Source organism: Corella eumyota, chromosome 4 (assembly GCF_963082875.1).
Source record: "Corella eumyota chromosome 4, kaCorEumy4.1, whole genome shotgun sequence".
In the NCBI taxonomy this organism is placed as follows: Eukaryota; Metazoa; Chordata; class Ascidiacea; order Phlebobranchia; family Corellidae; genus Corella; species Corella eumyota.
In genome coordinates, this window is record NC_137493.1 from 12,932,367 (window position 1) to 12,948,227 (window position 15,861).

The window sequence follows — 15,861 nt, forward strand, 5'->3', positions numbered from 1 at the left end:
TTGAAGTTATCGAATGAGGGTGTTCAATTTAAAAATCCAAGTAGTGGTGAAATGCAGACTTACAATGAATTATTTGAAGCTTGTAATTGTAATTCTGGCGTCAGATTGTTACCCTTTACATCAACAGTAAGTATTTCATCTGTCTTTTTTTAAAATTGAAATGGTCAACATTTCTTAAATTTTTTTTATTTGTTTTAGAATTCCTAAAAAAAATGTTGTTATTGTTTTTATAGGTTTATACTTTTTTGTATATTTTTTATATTTTTTTTATCATTTAGACAACTACCACGACTACTACAATTATTACAACAAAAACTACAACTAAAAAACACAGAAAAGATATTTATTTTGATACCACATTAAACAGGTACAACTAAATATAAATTATTTTTAAATAAATATTAAATTAAATTTTTTTTGCGATATTTAATGAATTTTTCTAAAAATAGTTAATATTACTTGTGTCGAACTTAGTGGGGAGTCGAACTTAGTGGGAGTCGAACTTAGTTCAGATAGTAAAATATTATTTTTTATTCTAAGCACCTCACTTAGTCCAAGTTCAAAAATTCTTTTTAATTTTGTTATTTTTTTAATTTTCTTTAGACGAGCTTCTATTGTTCATCTCCTTGATGCGGGAATTATCACAGAAGAGACAGTTTGTGCCCTGGAAGAGGGTAAGATTTCAGAGGAGGAAGTTGCTGCATCTTTAAGACAATACTTGGTGGGAGAACAACCTATTGCTGGAATCTTAGTGGAAAAAACTGGCGAAAAACGAACAATTTTGGAATGTATTCAATCTGGGATTATTAAACGTGGAACAGGTAAAAAAAATAAAATTAATTAAAAAAATTAAAAATTTTTCTTAAAATATATATAATAATTTTTTTTTTTTCAACTTTTTTCAATGATTACTTAAATTTAAAAAAATGATTTAAAACAATTTTTATTTATTCTTCAAGATTAAAAATTGCTTTAAAAATAAACATAAAAAAATTTACTATTTAACAAAAATTCTTCAATTTTAAATTAAAAAAAACTTTTTTCCTTTTAAATTATTTCAAATTTTTTGTTTTTTTAGGTCTTGAGTTATTGGAAGCACAAGCTGCAACTGGTTGTATAATTGACCCTAAAACTGGTCATCGTTACACAGTAACTGATGCTCTAAAACTTGGTTTGATTGATTCAACCCAGTCAGATGCATTGGAAAGAGCACAGAGGGCTGTGACTGGTTATAGAGATCCAATCACTACGAAAACTATTTCCCTATTTCAGGTAATTTAAATTTTGAAAAATAAAATTTATGATCTTTTTTTAAATTTTTTTAATACACAGCTTAAATGGAAAGTAATTAGTATGTCCTATTATAAAATTGGTGGTGATATTTGTCCTAAGTCCTTCTGGTAATTAACTTTTAAACAGGCATTAAGCTAAATCTATATATAATGGAGCCTAGTAGACAGTTCTACAAGTAGTCCTTTGAAATTAAAATATGGTTGTTCTTAGTGAATGATAAATCACTTTAAGCAACCAATATATTGCGATTTTAATATGACAATTTAAAAAATAAATTAATAAGAGTGTAAAAATTAGGCTTAAACTGGAATTCCTAAAGTCAAGCTATATTGTCGTTTATTTACTTTTTTAAAGAAATTAAACTGATTACATGAATTTGCAGAAACAATAATCTTAATTTTATCTCGGTGCTTATATAATTTTTAAATGATGTAAACCAAGAATTAAATAAATTTTTTTTAACTATGTATTTTAATCTATTTAGGCAATGAAGAAAGGTTATGTAACTGAATCACGGGGTATTAGATTGTTAGAAGCCCAGGTTGCTACTGGTGGTTTAATTGATCCAAACGTCAACCATAGAGTTGCTTTATCAGTTGCTTATAAGAGAGGAATTATTAGCACTAAAATGTTTGGAATTTTAACTGACCCAGGAGATGATACAAAGGTATTAAAAAAATTACGTTTATTACAAAAAATTAAATTATATTAAAGATTTTTTTTTAGCATTGTTGAGCTAAGTTATTTTTAATTTTGGTAATATTTTACTATGGTCCTCTTTAAAATGCTAGTTGTGAGATTTGAACCTAGAATCTTCAGTTTTGGATTTCTGTGTTGTTTTTATCCATAATTGATAGGGTCAAGGGCGAATAATGTGGCATTGGCGCAGCTCAAACTTGAATTCTTGTTGCTTATAACCCAATACCATAACTGTTCATACCACTATTATACTAATAGCTGTGTTATACTATAGGAATTTTATAATTTTAACTACTGCCAAATGTGGACAACCTTTAAAAATTAATTTATTTTGGATAACTTTTTTTTAAAATGATGTAATTATTTTAACAGGGTTTCTTTGACCCAAACACAAATGAGAATCTTACCTATCTTGACCTTCTACATCGATGTACTACTGAACCTGAGAGTGGCCTTGTATTTCTTGTTTTGAAAGAAAAGAAAAAGTCGCGCTCGTCCAGGCACGAAGCAAGTGAGAGACGAAACAAAAAAAGGAAAACGCAGAGATCAAGAAAAGTGATTATTGTTGACCCTGACTCTGGAGTTGAACTGTCAATTAAAGATGCTTACAAAAAAGGTAAATTTAACAACAAGACTTAGTGTAAAATTATTTCTTTAAAGACAAGTTGCATAATTTGCACAAATAATTGTACAGTAAACATTATCTTTCCATACCAAAGCGTAAAAAATTGGATTTATATATACAATTTTTCGGTCCTTAAAAAGGTGCAGTTGAAATTGGCTAAGCCAATATTTTTTGTGATCCTGTTGCATTCAGGGATTTAACATTTAAAAAAATGTACCTTGAAATGTAAAATAATTTAACAATATTATGAAAATAGTATTTATATTGTCATAATTATTGCTTTTGAAGTACTAAATATTACTTGAGCTTGTCAACCAATTTTTGGTTTGTTTTTATCGCTCAACAAAAAATAAAATTTGAATGAATTTTTTTAGGTTTGATCGACAAAGCAACAGCGAAACAATTAATGGAACAAGAGGGAGATTGGACAGAGGAAAGTGAGTTAACCTCTGGAAAATCGCCATCTTCCTCCAGCACCAAAGAGAACTCAAGAGTTAGGACTGAGTCGATGAACGATACTGTGTTCAAGAACGATCGAAATGATGTAAGTATGATGTCATCAATAAATTAGGGAAATTTTTTAATTTACAAAAAAATATTTTTAAGTATAATGTAATGTGTGTTTTGTATATTTATCCTTAATGTGGGAAGGCCTATAACCCCTTAAAGGGTTGAATTTAAAATTAAAATTTAGTTTTTAAGTTGCATTTGATAGTTTTTGATATTAATAATCTCTTTGTCTGGTAATAATATGTGTTTTTTGGTTTGGCATTAAAATAACATGCAAGCAGTGGGAATCAAACTCAGGACCCTAGCATAATTACTCTTGTTCCTAAATGTTATCAAGTTTTCATCCAACAAACACTGTTAAAAAAATAAATTTGCGTTATTAAAACATTTTTTAAATAAATTTTTGAATTTAACCTAAAATCCTTAATAATATTAAAACTTAAATTATTCTTGTTTTGTTAATGTAATTTATTATTTTTTATATTTTTCCATAAACTAATAATTTAATTTATTTTTAACAGGATAGCCAGGTATCAGCTGAAGACTTATCAGCTCGCTTGCTCTTATTATCAGCTGGTCATTATGCTCCAATTGGTGGTATACTAGATGTTAAGAAAGATGAGTATGTTACAGTTACCGAGGCTGAAAAAAGGCGACTGTGCGATGGCACGACTGCTCAGAGACTACTAGAAGCTCAGGTGACCTTATGTTTTTTAAAAATTTTTAGTATTTATGGTAAAAATGTGTAAAATTAGAATGTATATATAAAGTTTCACTAAACTGTTTTTTTTTAATATAAAATTTTTTTGATTTTTTTTACCCAGGCTGCGACTGGGGGTATAATTAACCCAACTAACCCCACGAAACGACTTACCGTGAATGAAGCTTTATCTACTGGCATAATTGATCGCCGTCTGGCGAAGCGTCTTGAAAATGCTGACAAAGCTTTTCATGGATTTAAAGACAGAAGATCTGGTAGAAAAATGTCTCTTGGTGAGGGAATGAAGGCAGGGTTGTGTTATTATGAAGTTGGGACAAGGTTGTTGGAGATACAATATGTAACAGGTAAAAATAAAAAGTTTTTACTTGTATTTTTAATGAATATTATTTTGAATAACGATAATTTTTGTATATGCACATATCAATTAATTTTCTTTTTTCCCTTCTAAAATTATCAAGCAATGAATAAAATTCTTTTTTTTTCAACATAAAATTATTAAAAACTATTCGATATTCCGTCCTATTGACATCTTAATTGCCGTTATATAGTCGCAACTAAGCTTTGCCCATGGTAATTTACCTGTGCACCACAAACGGCAGTTTTATTGGTTTGTTTGCCTATGAATTGGTATACACACAATATCATTCATTTCGCTTCATTTTATATAGATGATGATAATAATGACATATTATGTAGTCTGTCCGGTAGTGTGGTGCATCGGTTATGGCGCCGGACTACGAGCCGAAAGGTTTCGGGTTCAAGCCGCACCAATGCGACACTATTTGCCCTTGAGCCCGGCGTTTACGGATAGCTTAGACACGTCCCAAATTGCACACCCTTATCCTATAAAAATATCAAAAACCTATCACCTTAAGAGAGCCATTTTTTAATAATTTAATTTTTTAATTCAGGTGGTTTAATTGATCCACAAAATGGTGAAAGAGTGTCATCTGAACAAGCATTAGCTAATGGTTGGATTGATAAAAGAACTTCAGACAGATTACTTGATATTAGAAGATATTCGAAATCAATTGTAGATTTGAAAACAAACTTATTGGTAAATTTTAAAATAGTTTTTTAATTAATTGTTGCTTGAAATTTAAGTTTTATATATACTAAATGTAGAGAGTTTATTTTTTAAAGTTTAATATATGATATAATTAATTAAACATAATTTTTACTGTTATAAGGCAGTGGTGGAAATCGAACTCAAGACCTTGGGTTAAAAAACATAGTATGTCCATATTTTTTTTTGTACATATCTTTATCCTCGATGTGGGTAAGTCGAATGCCCGACTTAAACATAGAGTAACATCAGTTACTTCGACCTAGTCTCGAGTTGACTGTGACAGTTTGGGATATTATAGATTATAATTGTCCGATAATTTTACTGCTGATTAAGTGCTGGCTCAGCAGGGGTTCATACAGCATGAGATCAGTGGGAATTGAACCCACGACCTCATGTGTGGTGTAGCAATTGTTTTTACCACTACATATACTTAACCTTTTTTAGTAGTACCACAGTATTTAAATAAATTTTTAATTTAGTTTTAAATATTTTTTAATCGACTTTCTCTGCTTGATTTAAAATGCAAATCACATGACAAAATTTAAAAAATAAACCCTTTAATACAACTACAAGCTTATTTAATCCTATTATAATTACACAATGCAGATTTCATATCCGGATGCATTGGAGAAATCAGTTCTCGATCCGGTTACTGGACTGCGCATGCTTGAGGCTTTACCACGCCTGGAACGTAGTGTAAGAATGGCGGGTGGAGTGACAATACAGGCGTCGTCTGCTTACACGTCAATGAACAGCTCTCTAGCATCGTCTCGCGGTAACGATTTAGTCAATATTTTGTAATAAAATTTTATTATTTTTTTATTAATTTTTTTGTTTTTTTTTAGCTGAGACCCCCACTGGAAGCCAAAGGGGTTCAAGACGGGGTAGTTTCGAGGGTAACGATTCTTTTGGGTCATTTTTATCGCCAAGCAGCCGCGCGCACTTTCACTCTTGATTTGATAACAACACAATTGATGACGTCATTGTCACTTGATTTTTAAGATTTGAAATCGTCAACAAATTTGCTGTGTTCAAAAAAATTGGTGTTGCAATTTACCACAAGTCAACAACGACAATAGAATAACCATAATATGCTCTTATTATAGTCCTGTGCATATGTATATATATATATTGTAATTATTGTATTAGCTCATTTTGCTGCTTGCACTGTATTATTTTTTGCTACCTAGATGGCGCTAAAGAAATTATTAATCTGCACAACATATAGCGATCCATGCAATTCTAAAAATTTCGTGTTATTTTGCTTATAAAAAATTGTGTAGGCTTCGTTTGCGGTGTAGGTGTCAAATATATTCAAAACAATTGTAAAAAGGCGGGTTTCTTGTGTTTCTAGTCAGTCAGCAAGTTAGAAACGGGGCTTTGAAGTCGGCCAAGTGGAATTAAGCATTGCTTAATATTATGAAAAATCGGTGACAAGTTTCACTTGACATCGTATTCGGTTTAAGCTGCGTTTTCGTAAAAAAAGCCGATGTGTCAATATTTATTTTTTTTCATGTGTTTTGTTATGTATAAAATGTATTTTTGGTACAAAATATTTTTTGCTGTGTTTTTAGTGTCATGTTTTTTTAAAATGCACCATATTTTACATGACAACCTCTTTAAGTGGTTTTTGTTGAGTAATTGTGGTAAAAAGTAGAGCTATGTTATTGCGTTGTTTTGTATGCAATATTGTTGCTGAGCGACATGCAAATATTTTAACACATTTTTGCCTTTCAACTTTTATTTTAAAACAGTCCTAAATAGATTGCTACGGTTATAAATAGAACAAAACACTAAAATTAAGTTCTAAAATCAAAAAATCAACTATCTACAATCTATACTAAGATTAAGTTTTACTTTAAATAAATGTTTCTAAAATGATTTATCGGGCTAAGCACTTAGCCATAGACGCTTGTTTTCTATGTATTGTCTTCGTTGCCAAAATACGCGCGCGCCTTGTTTTGGATTGTACAACATTTTTCAGCAGTGCGTGTCGTCTTTTGGAAAGTGCTGCAAGGATATCGTACTTACTTTTCACGTTCAATGTCACCCTTTTTCCCCCGGTTTCTCGCAAAAAACAGACAGTCCTACCCTAGAACCCGTTTCTCTTTGTTTGTTTAGTCAATCGATAATGATAGTAATGGTAACAGTAATATTGTGCTCCACTGGGATTACTCTGAACGGATTATATCATTCGTAAAGTTAGCTATCATTTTTTTCGCTGTCGAGTGGTTATTTATAGTAATAGTAATGTAAGAATGTTATTGAATACGCTGTTATTATATATATATGATCTTTATCATTACTATAATTAACAACTTATAGGATGGGCCTTACCATGAGGGTTAATGTATAGATGCATTACGCATAGGAAGACCATATCGTCTAATATTTTAAATTTAATTAGCCCGTATTTTAAATTCGTTGTTTAGATAGTAAATTTTTGTGTGTTATGACTATAAATATATATTCGATATACGGTGCCCCTAGGCTTTTAACTTAAGTTTTTACGACTTTAGATTAAAGTGAAAGTCTACAATAGATAAATACCGCGTTAAAAAAACAACAGAATAAATAATAATTAGGATTTTTTCTTAGTTGACAGTTAAAAGGTGCTAATTATTTTCCAAAGTCGCACTCTACTTTTATTTCTTTATCTCACTTCAGAAAATAGAGTTAGACTTTATATTATATATATCTAACAAGGTATTTAGTCGTTCTTATAATAGATATATCTTATATAATATACTATACAGTATAGGATTTTGGTCTAATTTTAATTGATTTAATTTGAAATATATATTTTAACTGATTAAAAATGGGAAATAAATGTTGCAAAGTGAAGGAAAAACACATTAAACAAATCGAAGATGCTCACAGAAAAAGAGAGAATCCTACGACTGAAAATAACAATGGAATCAACAATGAAAACGACAATGTATTTCATGACGATCAAGACCCTCAAAAAATTGAAAATTCAATCAATGATGAAAACAAAACTCCTAAAGTCCAAGAAAATGGACTTCAAAGCACTGCTGAAAAATATCAAGAATCAGAAAATAATGAAGAAATTGATCCTCAAGATGTTGAATTGCAATTCAACGCAGATTTCGACATGTCGACGTCGCAGGAAAATCAAAATCAACAGGATTATGTTTATACTTACGTATCAGACATGGGCACACAAATGTGTCCAGAAACCGATAATTTTCCAAAAAATAAACTAGATAAAAAAGACAGTGGTTCGTTAGATTTAAGTAATGAAGACACGCAAAATGAGTTAATTAACGAAGGAAGATTGAAAATGAAGTTTTTAACAAAAGGGTTACATATTCCTGTTTACGTTGAATCATTATCAAAAAGTTCTCCTGAAAATTCGGTTTGTTGCAAGAATATTTATATTTTGAAATCAACATTGTACTTTTATTTTTTTTTAAATATTTTACATTTTTTGTCTCATTAAGTGCAAAAATTTTGTACTTTTGGAATGTTACTTTGAAATTTATGTTAAAAATAAAACGTTTGTTGTTAAAAAAGTTTACCACTAAATTAAATTTGTTGCAAAAAAATGACTTATATTTTAAGTATTTTTACCTTTGTCCACTATGCATATTAGATTTCATAGTTTTTTATAATTAATTACTTATTTTTAAAATAATTAAAACACAATTAATTTTTTTATGAAATTTATTTTTCTTTAGTTAAAAGATCACGAAGAATTATCAGAAAAATACGACGAAAATCTCAACGAGCTGACAACTTTGTTAAACGACTTGGATAGTCGTGTTGATTCAATGTTGAATCAACATATTCCTGTTGAACCAAATGCAATACAGGTACAACAAATTAAATCAACAAATTGCTGAAAAAAATTAAAATAGCAAGTAACATAAAACTTAAATTACTAATAATGTTGCTCTAAAAATTTAAATTATACATACATTTAATTAATTATCGAATCAAGTGTTATTACTTGATTAATTATCTAGTTTAAAAATTTATATTTAAAAAAAAAAAATTTATAAAAAAATTTTAAAAATATGAAATTTAGAAATAATTTTGGTTAGTTGTTTTTAAAGGTGAGAAATTTATATTGTTAAATTTTTACTTTATATTTTTTTAATTTTAATTTTTTTTAGGAGCATTTGAAGGTTGCAGAAAATATTAAAGAAGAACTTGCAGACTCAAACAAGAAAATTAAAGAATTAAATTCATCAGCAGATGATCTGATTAATAATTCTGTTAATGTTTGGACTTATAAACATAATGAAAAGGAAATTAAAGAGCTTAATGGTAAATAAATGTCAAAACTAATAAAAAACTTAATGCAATTAAAAAAGGGAATTACTAATTTTTAAATAGGCTACCACAAATTTTTTACCTAATTAATAAAGTACGTATAAAATTTTTTAAATTTAATTTATCTTGAACAAAAATATTTTTTTTATTTAATGTATTGTCAGTAAATGACTAAAAATTATTATTGCATTTTCTAATTTTAGATGATATAGCTCAAAAGCAAAAAGACCTTGAATCAAAATGTTGTGCACATTGTGCTAAACTTAACAAGGCATTTGAACAATCCCAATCTGTTTCTGAACAACTTGAATCCTTGTTAGACAGACTTGAAAAATTAGACCAAGAAGTTAAAACTAATAAGGATGTTACATCAGCTGATTGCAATAAGCTAAAGGAAAAGATTAATGATATGAAAGTAAGTTTATTTTTTAAAATGTTAATTCATTTTAATTTATTTAAAATTAAGAATAGTTTTCAAAATTAATTTTTATTTATTTAAAAATAAAATAAGTTTATTTTCTTGAAATAATATTTATTTATTTTGAATTAGAAATTTTTAGTAAAGTTTTTAGATTTCTATAATGCTCTTTAATTGGACTATTCAATTTTTTTTTTTTAATTTCTAAATCTATTTAAAAGCATAAAGAATTTACTTTGCAATTTTTAATTTTACTATTACACAAATGTAAAAGCATTTAAGCAATGTGTAGTTAGTACGTTTTTTTTGGGACATGATTATTTTTAAATTTTTCTAATCTAAAATACTATTTACAATTTCCTAAATCGTAGACAAGAAAACAGATTAATTAACTGTTCATTTACTTAATACGATGCAAAATTAACATTTTATATATTTTTTAGAATATATCAGATTCTCTAAATAACTGTGGAGAGGAGATGAAAGAATTAATGAAAGTTTGTTCAGTATTACTTAAACCTCATGATAAATGTTGTGAAGATTCCTTACAGAAACGAAAAGATTTATTAAACGACAGGTAACCAAGAAAACATTTTTTTATAAACTTTAAATTAACTAAAATTTTTGTAATTTAAATAAATTTTATATTTTTTGTAGTGATTATTTTTTTGTTTTTAAAAATGTCGTGATAATTTTTAAAATATTTGTAATGTTTAATATACTTAGGTTGAGGTAAAAAATAGTAGTAAATTTACAACAGAATTATTCTTATTTATTTTACAAAACCTAGTTGAAAAAAAAAAATTTTTATCAATTTTTTAACAAAAAACAGGTTTTCTGAAATATGTGATGATGCAACAAAATGGAATAACCATCTGACTGACACTTTAAATTCTGTTGAAAATTTGGAGAAATCTTGTGCTACGGCTATTAATGATGCCAACAATTTAAAACAAAAATTAAACAATCTTGAAAACAGAAATAACAACTGGAATAAGGAAACAAATTTATTTGATTCAACTTTGGAAAACAGTTTTGCTGAATCTGAAAAACTTACTAAGGTAAAAATTTGATTTTTATGATATTAATTTATTACATGAAGCTTGGTGGACGATGTATTTGTATGTATGTGCAAATCATAGGACTAAAAAAAATTAAACTGCTGTTACTTTAAATCTCAATTGAAGGGAGAGCTATCGACTAGTAAAATTAAATGGACAATGTATATTTATTTGTATGCCTAACTTATTTGCCTTTTAAGTTAAACATGCTAGGGCAAATTTTTACAAAAATTTTTTTTGCAACCACAGAAGCAAATAATGTAACTGGCTCACAATATTAAAAAATTATTTTGTAAGTTAGAGGCAAATCTATTGTCACTAATATATGTCCGTAACATTAGCCTAGTTGTGTTAGAAATGTATCTCTAGGCTTGTAAACTCAGCCACATCTAAAATAAACAAATATACAAGAAATGCCATTTTGAAAGTTTTTGTTTTTTTTAAAATTATTTTTCATTTTAATAGGAAATAAATGAAGAGCTTCAAAGTTTAGACAAAAATCAATTTAATTCTTTGCAAAACGAGGTTCAAACTTTACTTACAAACTTAAAGTTTGAAATACCAACTTTACAATCTAAAATTGATGAAATAAAAGTATTGGAAAATGAATTACAAGATAGTACACAGTTAAGGTATGTGAAGTCTGACATTTTTATATTATTTTATTTATTTACAAATAAAATTGTTTTCGAAATTGTTTATAACAAATCAAAAAATATTAACTAACTTATATATAAAACTTAAAAATATTTAACAAAAAGTAATAAAAACTAAAATACATCTATATAGGATTTTATGTTATATTGTTATTATAATAAAACTATTTTTAGCTCTTAAAATTTAAAAAAATTTTTGTAGCAATGAAAAGTTAGATTCTTGGAAAGAGAATTTAAGCAATTTGGAAAAATCGTCGACAGATTTTAAGACATGGTTGTGTGAGAATTATAGTTGTTTAAATTCCATTCCTGATTCTCTTTGTGTTAAAGAAATTAATCAACAACTCAATACTCTTGAGGTAAAAATTAAAAAAAATAAAAATTGAATTTGTATTTTAAAATTTATTTTAAATTATCGTCAGATAAATTTTAGCTAAATTAATTTTTTTGTTTTTTCAAAAATTTTGAATTTTTCCTCACTTTAAAGTTGATTTTATTTTAGGAGTTGACCGATTCAGCTGAAAAACATTCCAATGATGTTGATTTGATTTGCGAAGAAGCACAATTTGTACCCACTTTTAATGCCGAGTCACTATCACAAAAATCATTACCAACTAATGGTAAGATAAAAAAATTTCAATAAAAAAAAATTTAAAAAAGTTTATTTGTATATATTAAAACTAATTGGTTTTTTGTTTTAAATTTATCACCATTTAAATGCATTTATATTGTCGAACATTTTATTTTGGATTTGATCATTTCAAAATATACTTTTTATGTATTTGTTTATATGGAATATACACTGTAATCCTCTTACAAAGTATTAGAATATAAAACCTTGTGTGTTGTGTGTTACGGTTGACTTAGTACAAGTAAACCTAAAAAATGTTGGTTTTGGCTCATTTGCAAAATAACTTAGACCAGAGTATATTACAATATAATGAAATGTATTTATAGGAAGAACAAAATTTTTGGAGTTTTTTAAAACCTTTTGGAAAAACGTCTTTACAAATATTTCAATTTCATGCATATTTGTTAAATTTATTTTTTTTTCAAAATTTTAAAAAATTTTCAAGAAAATACAAATTTAAGTCGAAGTTGTTTTAAAATTGTGTTTTTTTATTTTTTGCAGTTGATGATGCAATTTGTATTCGAGATTTTGAACATTTTGACGAACAATATGTAAATGACATCAAAAACAAAACAACCCAACTTTGTGAAGAAAAATCAAAATTAGAAGATCTTAATGAAAAGGTAAATTAATCTAAATTTATAAAAATAATATTTATCCTGAAACTGTAAGTTTAAAAAATTGTTAATTTGTGTTTTTTCATGTTTTACAAAATATTATGGTTTAGTTAAAAAATAGATTAAATTTTAATAGATTGACAGCCTTTAAAATTCAAAGCCATTTTAAAAACTTGTTTATTTTAACTTAATCCATTCCAAATTTAGGTATGTTAATTATTTTTATTTTAAACTCATTTAATTCCATTCGAGCATGGGTTAAAACACACTTCTTACCTTCCTAAACAAATATTTTGATTTTCTAAATGTCAAAATTTTCAGATAATGAAGTTTAATGATTTGTTGGGTGAAATGGAAGAAAAAGAATTGTCATGGATGAGTAAACTTGCCGAGTCGAACATCGACGATTTAAACGATGACACGGCAGAATACAAGGTAAAATTTTTATTATTATGTTATTTTCGTTTATAAATAAAATTCTAAATTTTTTTATTTTTCCTTTTACATAGTTTTTTTAGGAATTGTTAAAATAGTTTTAGGTGCATTTTTTTTACTGTTAGGATTTTAATTCCAATTTTATTATTGAAAATCTTATGTTAAATTTTGTTGAAGTACAGGATGTAGATTGTTTAATTGGACTGGCAATGTGGTGTTTTTTAATGTTATGGCCCTTGAATAAGGTTCTATAAACATTACAAATTTCTATTTTGCCAACAATTTGAGGCAGTTATAATTAATAATATCGTGAACTGCTAAATTTAACTTAACACTGTGTCAGGGTAACAGACATTACTTTCTACATTGAAGATACATAAATATGAAGGCAAAATTTTAAAAGTCTTTGCATTGCATCTTAATCTTATTTAATTTTTTTTATTTTAGAAATGGAGAGACTGTCTTGTGGACCACTTACCACAGTTAAAAGAAATTGAAGAAAAGTTTGAGAAATGTTGTTTGGGGAAACCTAAAGTTAAAGAAGGTTCTGAGTTAGAACAAGAAGTTCAACTACTTGGTTGGTTTAAATAGAATTTTAAATCTAAAATTTACTTACAAAAATAAGAAAAAAGCTTTAAAAAAATTCATTTCAAAATTGGTAAATTAACATTCTTGAAAATAGTTTAAAAACTTTATTAACAATACCAAAATTGCCAAAGTATATTTAAATTTAATATTTTTTTATTTATTAACAAAATTTGTATTTTTTATATTCTAAAAAATCTTTTTTTTATTTTTTTTTAATTTTAAATTCGTCAGAACTATGTTTATTTTAAAATATTTATCATTTTTTAGCAAATCGTTGGAATTCACTTACAAATGCTTCAGAAGAAAATGTCGGACTTCTTCTGAAAAAATGTGAGGACAAAAAATTATTTTATGACAAGTTTGAGAGATTTTTAGAATGGATCGAAGACAAAAGAACGTTGTTTAACATGATTGATGCCACTGTCAATGACCTTGAAAAACTCGAGTCTCAAATCAGCCAGCTAAAGGTAAATTTTTTCATATATTTTTAAAACAGAATTTTTTTTATTTTAAAAAAAAGTTAAAATTTTTTTTTTATAAAAAACTATATCAAAAAAAATTCAATTAAAAATCATTTTTTGTTGAGATATTCCAAAATTATAAAAACAAAAACTTTATATTTTATTTTGCAATTTTTTTAGAAATTAGATGATGATATTCAAAAACACAAAGGTCTCCTAACCGATCTAGCAACCCTAACTTCTAGCTTACCGGACCTCAAAGGGGAGTTCACCAGATGCGAAAACTTATGGAATAGCCTCACATCTGATGTTGAACAGCTAGGCTGTCAGTTAGACGATGCAGTTATTAAAAGTATGTGGTTTTTTGCTGATATTCTCTTAGTTCTGTATGTTTTTTTGGTGTTAGTATATAAACTGTTTGTGGATGTATTAGAAAAGTGTAAGTTAAAAATATTTGTAAACTTATTAGGTTAAATGTTTTGATTTTTTCAAATAAGTTAATTTTTTTCAAAATATGCAAAAAAACTTTGAAAATTTTTTTTTTCTGTTTTTAGTAAAACTAATTGATGACATTGCAAAAGAATTGCATGAATGGGCAGAAAAGGTTGAGGATAAACTCGAGAAAGCAGAAATAACAACCGATATTGATCAGTTGAATAAATTATTGGACGAAATCGAAAAAATTAAGGATTCTGAAGTTCAGGTAAAAATGAATTTTAATATTTAAAAAATAATGCAATTAATTTTAATTAAAATTTAATAAAAAGTCATTAGAAACTAAATCTAGTTTTTATTTTTTAAATTATTTTTTTTTTACGATTTAATTTATAATTTTGTTTAACTTAGGAATACACAGAAAAATATGATAAGTGTTCTGAGACTGCTGAGAATCTGACAGCGCCAAAAAAATTGGTCACAAATGAGTTTATTAACAACAAATTACATCCTATTAAAGATGATTTGGATTCCACTGTTAAAAAACTAGGTAAAAATGAATTTTTTAAATATTTAATTTAAATTCTGAATGTTTTAAGGTAAATTTTTTTCTTCAATTTTTATAATATTATTTTTTAGATGATTTTGAGAAATCGATTCAAAAACAATTAAAAGATTTGGAAAAAATAAACAAATTAAGCGATGAATTAAGTTCGTGGACAACTGAAACCGAAAGCAAGGTTGATGATATTTACCAACCTACACTATTAGATGTTGAACAACTTAAAGACGCCTGTGACAATTTAAAAGTAAGTTTTTTATTTGTTTATTATTTTGGATTTCTAAGAAAATAAATAATTTTTTCGTTACAAAATTTTAATTTTTTTTACAAAGTTTTTTTATTTATTTGGTCAAAAATATTTTTATCTATACTTTTAGTTTTGCATATTAAAATTAAATTAAACTGTAATGTCCCAAATTTAAAATGTTTTTATGGATTTAAATGTAAAGTTTCAACAGATATTTAATTTAATTATTTGTTTTTTTTAAATGTTATTCAAATATTTTTTCCAATTTTTAGGCAATGTGTGATGAAGGCAAAGAGATGGAAAAAACTGACAAAGAAATGGATAATTTATTATCGGAAATAAATGAAACTTGCACAACTAAACCTGAGGAAAAATTTAATTCTTCAATAAAGGAACCCCAAGAACAATTTGAAAAATTCATACCAGGTTAAAATCGAATAATTATTTTTTAATAAATTTTACCTAAATTTTAGATTTTTTTAAACTGAAATTTTACTACAAAAATATTTATCTTTTTTTAAATAAAAATTCAAA

At 26.6% G+C, this 15,861-nt stretch overlaps 1 protein-coding gene across 10 annotated transcripts in view; it reads left to right on the top strand.

Annotated features, from left to right (window-relative positions):
• LOC145750336 (microtubule-actin cross-linking factor 1-like) overlaps window positions 1–15,861 on the top strand; it is an 80,024-nt gene that overhangs the window by 43,333 nt on the left and 20,830 nt on the right. For all 10 annotated transcript variants that reach the window (XM_082566339.1, XM_082566342.1, XM_082566341.1 and 7 more), the window contains 17 exons: window positions 8,619–8,753; window positions 9,057–9,210; window positions 9,420–9,631; window positions 10,078–10,211; window positions 10,467–10,695; window positions 11,161–11,327; window positions 11,554–11,710; window positions 11,854–11,971; window positions 12,484–12,605; window positions 12,921–13,034; window positions 13,482–13,611; window positions 13,890–14,089; window positions 14,264–14,435; window positions 14,638–14,786; window positions 14,930–15,068; window positions 15,158–15,327; window positions 15,600–15,753. In XM_082566339.1, the coding sequence (XP_082422465.1) occupies window positions 8,619–8,753; window positions 9,057–9,210; window positions 9,420–9,631; window positions 10,078–10,211; window positions 10,467–10,695; window positions 11,161–11,327; window positions 11,554–11,710; window positions 11,854–11,971; window positions 12,484–12,605; window positions 12,921–13,034; window positions 13,482–13,611; window positions 13,890–14,089; window positions 14,264–14,435; window positions 14,638–14,786; window positions 14,930–15,068; window positions 15,158–15,327; window positions 15,600–15,753 (2,656 nt within the window). The remainder of the gene's footprint in view (window positions 1–8,618; window positions 8,754–9,056; window positions 9,211–9,419; window positions 9,632–10,077; window positions 10,212–10,466; window positions 10,696–11,160; window positions 11,328–11,553; window positions 11,711–11,853; window positions 11,972–12,483; window positions 12,606–12,920; window positions 13,035–13,481; window positions 13,612–13,889; window positions 14,090–14,263; window positions 14,436–14,637; window positions 14,787–14,929; window positions 15,069–15,157; window positions 15,328–15,599; window positions 15,754–15,861) is intronic.